Raw genomic sequence first — 10895 nt, forward strand, 5'->3', positions numbered from 1 at the left:
CGATAAGTATATCTTCCATGAACCTCCCTTTTCTTTGTGTAAAAAGCTAGCACTGTGATTTTCAGAGGGAGGAGTTAAACAGCCAGCATGCACGGTTGTCGCCGGTATCTAGGTCAGATATGTCAATTTCGGAATGCAACACATTACAGTCATAATAAATGAATTAGTAACATTATGTGCACCATTTAAGAGTTTGAAAGTGTTTTAAAGTTAAGGAAATATATTAAGTGCATGATAATTTGATAAATTCATTATTCTGAAGAAGTCAATATACGCATGTCCAAACAAATTTTATTGGATTTAGAGCATGGTTTGTTCACAAAGCGAAAGAAGCAGCCACGTCATATTATAATTCAGCTTACTACCGAAGCCAAGCAGATGACCATAAGTAAGAGTTCAAAGTTTTACTCAATATTGATCTGCATAATTTACAACCAACATCTAAGATCAAAAGAATATTTGAAATCTACCTACCAAGAACTAAGGCTACAACACTTATATATTAAAAAAAACCCCCTCAAAGGTATTGCATGTCAGCGCACATGTGTTGATTGTTGTACGTACATGTATATACTATTTATATCATAGAGGCACTATGTAACAGCGAATCGTTCTTGTAAATAGTCACCAAAGATTGTTGACGTTTGTCTTTAAATACGTGTACGTACTTATTTGTCAGAACAAGAAGGAAAAGAACATGAGGACAATGAAAAATCTTACTTGAAGTTACAAAAAAGATGGAAAGAATAACAACATACAGTACTACTGACATTTTGCAAAATATTAATTCGGTGAGTGATATACATATATGGCTACAGTTTAACATTCGTAGTCTCCTATAGTCTACATATAACGTGACTTTTAAAGATCCCGCCATTATGATATTGTTCTATTATATGTCATAATGTTATTGTTCTATTATAAATTTGAAAATATTTTGAATGACAAAATTATTTTGTATTATGATAAATTGTTTATGAGAGCTTTGCATTCTTTTTCGAGGAGTTATTCTTTTATAACATCAGAACTGTATTTCTGGATCCTAACAAATTGAAACTGATTACCTGTGTTAGCTGTTCCATATATAAAAGGACAAAGCACAAAGTCCCCAAACAAATGGCAAAATCGCAGCTTATTTTGACAATATTGAAACAAACTGGCTGCTAAAAGAGAATTATTATTCACTATCTAACTTTCATTAATGATTGGAAAAAAATATATCTTATTATATATCTCGTGGTTAATGCTCCCTTAATTGTAGTACTGAATTGTACTATGTGGTTCATACTATAATATTTATTGTACTTGCTACGTATTATCTGTATTATGTTTGGAATAAAGAATATAAAATGGAAATAAAATATAAAATAAATCTAAAGAAAACTGAATATAAAATAAATTTCATAACTTGCGTAAATGAATTGAAACTCTTGTAAGACTTGTATACGAATAACTTACCAGCATTTACTGTAGACAGTAAGAAACTTAGAAACAAGATAAACATTTCAAAAATACAACAAAATGTGTGAAGTGTATATAGTAGATCCAATCTTCACTGATCTTTTTTGATTATGAATGACACAATACAACCACATGTTACTTATGACATTTCACGTATTGTTTATTGGTTCCGCCGTGGATGTCATATTTTCAGCATCTGAATCAATAAGTGATGTCCGCCTATTCACAGTATTATAACTGTTTCATGGTTATGAATATCTTGACTCAAATGTCAATATAATATGTTAAGTTATATTTCTACAATTTTAGAACAAAGGTAATTTAGTTTTACAAATACTATTTATGATCAAATAAATGAGGTCCATGACAGCCATGCAACTCGTTATGCATACGTTAAACTTTCAAATGTATGAAATCAGTTTTACCACTTTGACTCTTGGTTCATTAGCTCTCTTTTAAGCATCAAACCTATGTCAAGATAAAACAAATGATAGAAAATGGAAGCTCTGGAATATGATATGTGATCATATGTACTTAATCTGCAGATGATGCTGAAATGCTGCTACATCGGAAATATTAACTTATTTCTATCGTTGTAAAGTTTTGTTGTTATCCGACCCTAATAGTAAATTTCTACATGTAAGTCAAGATATGCGGTAGATTAAATTGTATCTGTAATATCCTCTATTTAATGTTTGATGGGATATATGCTTATATATGATAATTAAGCGGAACGTGATGCTTAGTTATTAGTTCATAAGAAAAATTAAGTGATTTTCGAACCACTGTATTATTTTTTAATTATTTGACCATGTGTGTTGCGTGGTTGTTATCTTGGTTGATTTTAAGTTGTGAAAAGTTTGACGCAAATCAATAAATAAGTATAAATCTCATATGATTGGCATATAAGGGAGTACCTTAATATGATTGGTCAAGGTGGTTTTCAGAACGTTTTTTGCAGTTATTTATTTTTTCGATAGACGACATTTACGGAACCAATGTAACCAAGATGGCGGTGATCATAACACAAACCAGCTATATATATAAACGTTAATAATATTTATTTTCATTTCACGCTAAACGTTAATTAAATTATAAACACAAAACAATCATTTGAATAACAGTCATACCTGCCAACCGTCACTATTTGTGGAAAATTTAAAAGAAGAGTTTTGTCCACAATTAAAAACAAAATAACATCCTTATCTCTTTTAACTAAAATGTAATTAAAATTGTACAAAAACTACTAAAGATTATGTTGGGTAACAATGCACTAAATAGCGTAAGATGGACACCCCCATCTAGTGTTGGAAGTGACACAGAGGAAAATCGATGATTATATGCGATTAGTTGTCATATTCATCAAACTTATCCTCCATTGTACCTCAGTAATACAGTTTGATGAAAGGATAAATATGTCATTTAGAGGTAAGAAGTTTACGTTTATTTTCGTCTTTATCAAGGTTTTTTGTATTTCTTCTACATCACTATATATATATATGGGAATTGGATATGTAACTATTATATGTAACCACATTTACTATAGTTACCTCTAATACCCCCACCACAACATTAACTGGTGTAGGTAGATATTGTTCAGAAATTCTATTAAAATTAAGGAAAAAATTCATGTCATAAACATTGTAACGACTAACAGGAAATGAAAACGGATATTTAACCATTTCACTCCATAAAATATTAATTGTGGTATTAATTTTTTTTTATATGAAACATTCTGCTACGGTTTTGATTTTCGAATGTATAGCTGAAATAAAAAGGAACTTATTTAATCATATATTCAGTAAATAAAAGTTTGTCAAGCCATCTAGTTATAGATGCCGATTTTGTGATATTCGTGTAGGTATTTTTTTTAGAAATACAACCAATAACGAGATGTTTTATTGAAGCACTTCCAAAATAAACGCAAACAGAATAGCATAATATTATATAACAGATAATTCTCGATATTCAAAATGAAAATTGATGGTAGAAAATTATAATTTTAGACAAATGGGTAAAAGAATATTTGATAACATGCCAGATATGTTTTTAGATATGAAACTACATTAAATATATGGAGTAACTATTCGTCCGGCTAGCCGGACGAATAGTTAAAAATCTCTATTTGCCCGGCCTTCCGTTTGCGGATGCGCAAATCTTTAGTATCAATAAAAGTGTCATATGGCGCTGAAAGTGTCCCGGATGAGGTGTCGGATAACAAATGCGCGTATGCATGGACGTTTTGAGAATTGGAGATCGTGATTTATATTTAATATGTCATAAATAAAACTAGAGAGATTGTGATTGCTTTAAAACAAATTTTGACATATTAGTGACTCTAGAATAATAGCGTGTATAGTACATATAAAACGGAGAGGATATTACCGAATAAAGCCTAGTTGACATCAAACTGAAATTGCTGATTATTGCATGAGATTCATAATCGGATGCCATCGGTTTTTATTTCCTTATTTCCAACGCCTGAAGAGGAAAATACCATAGAAACTAAAGCAAAAAACCAAAAACATCCCTGTACCGTCCCTGATTTATTTAAAAAGATATATCAACGCCCCCGTTAAAACCATCTTCCTTATTAAAATGAAAATTACCTAAAAACGATTTTGAATCAGTATAACTTACACTATCTAATGAACTTGAAAGTAATTTTGTAAAAGTAGTAAATTATTTCCCTCTTATTTGGAAATATATTCACAAACAATAATTGTTTGGGATATATGTTAGTGGACGACCATTTGATTTTGTTTGAAGGGGAAGGAGGATTTCCAAAACAAGTGTTCGGCCAGGTAAGAGACGAAAATCAACAGCCTTGCATAAGACTGGATGAAAATGAATCTTCTGCAGCACAAAATGCAAGAATCAATCGTGTTTAAAAGTGCAAATACATTTTCGCGCGGCCAAAGAAATAAGCATGCGTAGCAACATATGAAAATGCAATCAGGCTTCCTCCAAATTCAAAATATCAACTAAATCTGATGATATCATAAAATCAAAATCGTCTGGCACAAAAATACTATACGATCATTTAAAAATACTTTCTTTGCATTCTTCAACCTAAAGGGACATGACCTTTAAATCGCTTAATTGTCACTAAAAGACACCATTCTAGGTCGTGTGACAATAAGTCAATCGGTTGACTCGAATACTTTGTTTTTGAAAATAGACAACTTTCCTGAAATTGTATCAGAGGGCTATGAAAATTACTCAAAAAATAGGTGTATGCAATATTCTAATGCCTGATCAAATTGTAAAACCGTTGATATTTTATTGCTACAAGTGTCTACAGAAGCTCTCTATTAAAAATACACCGACCAGGAGAATTTGTAGGTTTAGTTAAAAATAACTCACGTGAAATAAATATCAAAGAGCTTATAATTGTTTAATGGTACATAAAATTAAAACATTTTTGTCGGGAAATTATTCTAATCAAGAGTAATATGAAACTGTAAATTTGCGTAGGATTGTCTGTGAATTATTTAAATTATTGATTACAGGCAGTTAAGGTCATTATGGTATCTCCCAATCAGGGTCAAGATTAAGTACAAGTATGGTTGTTTATTGATATCTAGTTGATTGACCAATGCGGATTAGGTGCATGCTATCTCTTCACATGCGTTTAGATTAGTCATCATTCTCGCATTGCTCTGAATGCTAGCGAACGCCATTATATGTGTGAATCTCACGTGAATTTCACGTGAAATGAGTGTAAAATAAAATATTACATGTGATATTGACAAAAAGAAATTGGTATGTTTTATGATTTAATTCAAATTTTAATATTTAGATGCTAAATGCATAACTTTATTTAAGAAATCACACGAATTTCACGTGAAAAAACAGTCATGTGAAATTGACGTAAAATTCACGTGAGTGTTAAATAATCATATTTACACGAGACATTGAAACTCACGTGAAACAAGTTCGACATATGAGTTTCTCTTTTCAGTTTGTTTGAGGTGAAATGTATGTTAATTTCAAGTGTGATTCACATGAATGTGAAATTTCCTGTGTAGATTAACACATTTTAAGTTTTTTTTTAGTTTCTCAAAATTGTTCTTGGGTGAACATTATCTAGTAAGGTTTCCGAAGTAAGCAAACAATTGTACTATTAACCTTAAATCACGCCAAGACGGTCACGTATCGTTCTCGACTGACGTTAATCGTTGTTTTAAAGGAAATACAGATCTAGACGATTGGTTTTTATTACAAAAATGTTCATTGATACAGACTTATACAGATAGCAGGTATATAATATCTGCCAGTGGATGATATATTCTTACAGTTAAAATAAAGTAAAACAAATAACACCTGTTTATATTACCGTTATTTAATGTTTCATCACGGACCTGAGAAATGTTTTTTTTTCCATTTCGTATATTTCATTGAATTAAATCGAATTGAAAATGAAAGTAATGGACATAACAAGATTTTGCTTTTCAGGGTTATTGTCAGACAAATCATGTCAAATATAAATAGACTGCCTAAATGTTTTGGTATAATTTTTACAGAGCACTGTTAAATTATGTTTTTATGTGTTGCATTGTGATTTTCTCATTTTCAATCATAGGTGATATGTATTTCATAATGACCCTCTCTGTCATATTTTGTTTCATTAATACTGTTGACAAAATCTTTATTTTTATATTGCACACGTCTGCTATGAAACATACTCTATGACATGCTTTTTCTCCGTAAATATCATGCTGTGATATATACATTATCTAAGTCGAACAGAAATACAGAAATGTATCTGATGGGCAACGTTGGTCAACAGACTTCTGCTTAAAACAACGAAAGCCAGCAACAAGCTATGATGCATTTTTAAATGAAAATACGTTGATGTGATTCAAACACTTACACGTAAACATAATATGGCTTTGGACAATGAGTCAAACTCAGACCGTATAATAAGTAGACTGTTGAAGGTTAAATGTACAACACTCTCCCAAGAAAAATATTCAAGTGTGAATTTAGCTATTTAAAGATAAACAAACGTTATGATATGAAAAGAAAAAAAGAAATAATAAGAAAGTTAGCATACGCGTATCTTCTCAGCTAACTAGAGATGATTCACAAGTATTTAAAAGGGAAACGAGTCAAATCCTCCAAAGAAATCAGAATAAAAACAATATTTTAGAAAGTCAACCCCTATCAAACGTTCATGATTGTTGTTCTTAATTTCAAAATTCTAGTTTAGAAATCATGAAACCAAGTCTATTATGATTACTTTAAAAGGTCGTATATCACGTGCATCAGATGAATTATCCGGTCGGTTGAAATGCTATACTAGAATATATAATATGTATTATAAACAACGTTCAAACGTGCTTCCTAGGTTGTTTTACGTGTTCGTTTTTATTCTGTGGTTAGTCAGCACTTCGGTGTTGACATACATATCAATTATGTGGTTATTTTTACAATGTTTTATAAATGTACTGTTTGCACAAAGATAGGTTATTCTGAATACTAAGGTTTTTCTTTCCCAAGTCATAGATAACCGTAGCCGTATTTTGCGCAGCTTTTGGGAATTTTGGGTAATCAATGATCTTTTATTTTGTGCTTGTTTGGCTTTCTGACTGTTTTGATTTGAGCGTCAATGGTGGGTCTTGTGTAAATGAGGCATGCGGGTGGCGTGTTGAATTGTAGGCTAGGTGCCTTTGATAACTACATGTATTAGCATGTCGAAATTTATCATTGTATTGTTTATTTGTGTATTTCCCTGTCCTGAAAGTTCTTGCATTTATTTGTACTGTAGTTCTGTCATGTAATGTTGTCATTTTAGTGTAATATTTAACATGGCCAAAAGAATGCGAGGTTTGGCTAGCCACAAAATCAGGTTCAACCCACCATTTTTCTTAAAATGTTCTGTATGTGAGTGTTACATTGCCGGTTTTTGTTGTACTTTAGTGTTTCTGTTGTTTCGTTGTTTTCCTCCTATCGTTGATGTGTTTCCCTCAGTTTTAGTTTGTAACCCGGAATTGTTTTTTCTCAATCGATTAATGACTTTCGAACAGCGGTATACTACTGTTGCCTTTCTTTATTAAACCTATAATGTATTATGTACATATTTATGTTGTCGTTATTTATGTTCACTCTACTATACCTTCATTATATTTGTTTTCTGTTGTAAACTGTATTTTATTTTATTTTCTTGGAGTACAGACAACATGACACAAAACGTGTCAATGGCTATGTATCAATACCTGTGCCAAAATATAGTAGGATCTGAAGATCATGTTAAAGAAATCAGATTGATGAACGCGGTTAGGGACGATTTGTCAAGGGAAAAGAATATAACACTGATTACAAGTGGAAGTTTTGGAGAAGGATTAGAGATGAGAGGTAGTGATTTAGATATGATGTCTGTACATCCAGGAATCGAAGTTTATGAAGATGTAAAACCTCATTTAAAAGACAATGTAGCATATATTTCAATGAAAACAGACAATACAAAACCTGGGTTTACTTTTTTGCTGGTAGAACATGTCGATAACCAGTGGTTGAGAGGCATTATTGAAGAAGATAATGGTAAATTTTATGTATCGAACGCTTTATTTAAACAAATTGGCATGACTAAATCATACAATTTAATTCATGGACCATGTATCACTAACAAGTATGGATTTCTCGACGCTGCTGGTTGTTTACATTGTAAAACATGGATATCATCTGCAATGCAGTGGATAACAAGATCAAATACCCAATGGCCGAGTCATACTGTCAAACAAAGTATTATAAAACATGGAATACTTTTTGTACCAATCGGAGTTAAAGGGTCACCAAAAGAGGAACTTCAATGGCGAATATCGTTTTCTATTGGCGAAAGACTTCTAATGAATGATGTTACACACACACAATTATTATGCTATGCCCTTTTGAAAATTCTGTTAAAAGATGTTATAGCTACAACCTCTGAACATAAAGATTTACTCTGTTCATATTTTCTAAAAACAATTTTGTTTTGGATATCTGAAGAACTGCCACAATCCGTATGGAAACCTGATAGTCTTTTACCATGTTTTATGCAATGCTTCAGCAGGTTGATTTATTGTGTTGAATATTCAGTTTGTTTGCATTATTTCATTCCAGAAAACAATATGTTTGAGAATAGAATAGAGGGATATGCTCGTGAAATACTCTTAGAGAAATTGTATACCTTGCACAGATACGGTTGGAAATGCATCTTATTTTCATATCAACTATCAAATTTTAAGTTAGTAATGCGAAATGTTATCAACCAATCACATGCATTGTATTTATACGAATTTAAAAAAACAGTTTGTTCTAACTTATTTACGTTAGCAAATTCTATTTTAGCTAGTGGAAAGTTCGACAAGAGTGTGTTAAAAAGGAGGATACAACAACTAGTGGCATGTGATCAATCTTCAATAAAATACTTATATACATACTACATGTCCCTGTTAGGTGCATCGCGTGCCCAATCTATGCCGCTGAACAGTGCATGTATTAATAATAAAGACAAACACAAACAGTACAAGTCCTGTTTCAGTTATCTGCTTAAAAACATCTATCACGACGCTGTGTCTGGCTGGCTAATGCTAGCATCGCTTTTCTACAAGACAAAACAGTACAACAAAGCTTTACATATTATTGTATATTCTATATCGAAATGTACAAACGAAAAGTTTAATCGTGGCATTCAAATGTCGGATAGTCTGAACCAACTTCTCAAATTAAAATTTCTGCAGAAAAAAAGTATTGGTTATATTTGGAAAATAATGATTGTCGAGCTTATGGTGTTTGAAAAGAATTCTGTATTGATGCCAGATGAACTACAAATTGAAAAGCAAAAAGTACATTATATTCCGTCTTTAGCATATGCGTATTTCCTTAAGTTTCTTTGTCATTACCATCTCAATAATGTAGGACAATGTCATGTTTCTATCCAAGATCTAAGGCTTATAATAGCAGAAAGTTATTTAATAGCATATTTGACAGAAAAGGCCGAAGTTTGCAATCTCCTTGGAATTGCTTTACAGTTATTAGGCGATACTGAATCTGCACGACGAGCATTCTTACAGTCTGCTGAATTAGACCCAGATCTGTTATTCAAAATAACTTTAAAGAGACTTTCATTACTGGGTTAACATGGTTAATTGAAACATTTGTGCATTCACTTTAATCACAGGTATTGTGATGTTAGTGCTTTTCTGTCGTCCTAAAAAAGTCACATTCATGTACAATCGTATTAAACATGTTAAAAATTAATAAGAAAATAGAAGAATAGAAATTTGAAATGGATTTAAGATTGGTCACATAAATCGCTTCTTTAGTACTCTGCTTTGATGTCATTGTAATGACAAAGTATGTTTCCATTGGAATAAAATTATTAATGTCAAATGATTTTTATTCATTCATTAGGATGCAATAGCTTAAAGTAATTCAAATCCACAAAGTTCAACAACTCCCAACATTGGTTAACATTGCTTGTTAACCTTTTCTCTAAGTGCATTGCCAATGATTATAGTGAAAAACCCAAGATCTTTACTAATATCATTGCCTTGATACTTACTTGGATTTAAAGCTTATATATAAGTATTGATATCAGATAAGACCAAATTGCAGTCTGCATCACAAAATATTAGCCAACCCTGATGTAGGTGTCATACCACCAATTACTCCCTCAAATATAGAACGTATGTGAAAGAAGGCCTACTCGGACAAAAAATAGTGCATTTGATGTCACTGTTCACCTAAACTAACCAACTAATTTGCAGAAATGAAACTTTTGTTGAAAGAGAAATATATTAAGACCATTTTGAGTCAAAATTTACCTGTCTATGAGTTTGCATTGAAAATTGAGGATTAGTGCGCTCCATAGTATACTAATTTAAGATTTCCAGAAAACCAGGGGTTATTTTTAGTGGTACCTCCTTTCGGAAGCTCTCTTCCTTCTTATATGATTTTGAATGTATGTTGAAAATTGGCATGCAGAAAGGTGACACCTGTTCGATTCAGGATATACCTAGTTTCTATTAAGTTAAACTTAAGGTAAAATATTTAGAAAGCTGTGAAAATAGCAAAATTTGGTTGAACAGATAGGGACTTTTAATTGGTGGTATGACACCTGTATCACTTAAATTTTCCTTGTTTCATAAAAAACGATTAGATAAATAAACGAGGAAATTTAAAGCAGTAAACTGAAAACTGATTTTATTTTCAATACAGATATATTAAATTACTTCCGTTTTGTTATGACAGTTTTTAACACCCGGTAAACACTTTTTAGAAGTATGAACTAAATTAATTCGACCAACTTAAATAATATATGCGTATTTCGAATCTTTCGTTTACTATTTTTCTATTAAGGAAGCAATCTATATTTAAAAAAAGCCTCTTATAACATTGTATAATATGCCCCATACTATCAAATTCTTTCTGCTATGAGTCTCATG

At 31.5% G+C, this 10895-nt stretch overlaps 1 protein-coding gene across 1 annotated transcript; it reads left to right on the top strand.

The window, feature by feature from the left end:
• The first annotated feature begins 7664 nt into the window (after positions 1-7664).
• Positions 7665-9587, top strand: LOC139484283 (uncharacterized). Its single transcript, XM_071268018.1, has one exon. The coding sequence runs from the start codon at positions 7665-7667 to the stop codon at positions 9585-9587; it is 1923 nt and encodes a 640-aa protein (XP_071124119.1).
• The last annotated feature ends 1308 nt before the right edge of the window (positions 9588-10895 follow it).

This window comes from Mytilus edulis, chromosome 8 (genome assembly GCF_963676685.1).
Source record: "Mytilus edulis chromosome 8, xbMytEdul2.2, whole genome shotgun sequence".
NCBI classification, from domain to species: Eukaryota; Metazoa; Mollusca; class Bivalvia; order Mytilida; family Mytilidae; genus Mytilus; species Mytilus edulis.

Coding starts and splice junctions, on each gene's coding strand:
- LOC139484283 (XM_071268018.1), top strand. CDS start 7,665: ATGGCTATGTATCAATACCTGTGCCAAAATATAGTAGGATCTGAAGAT.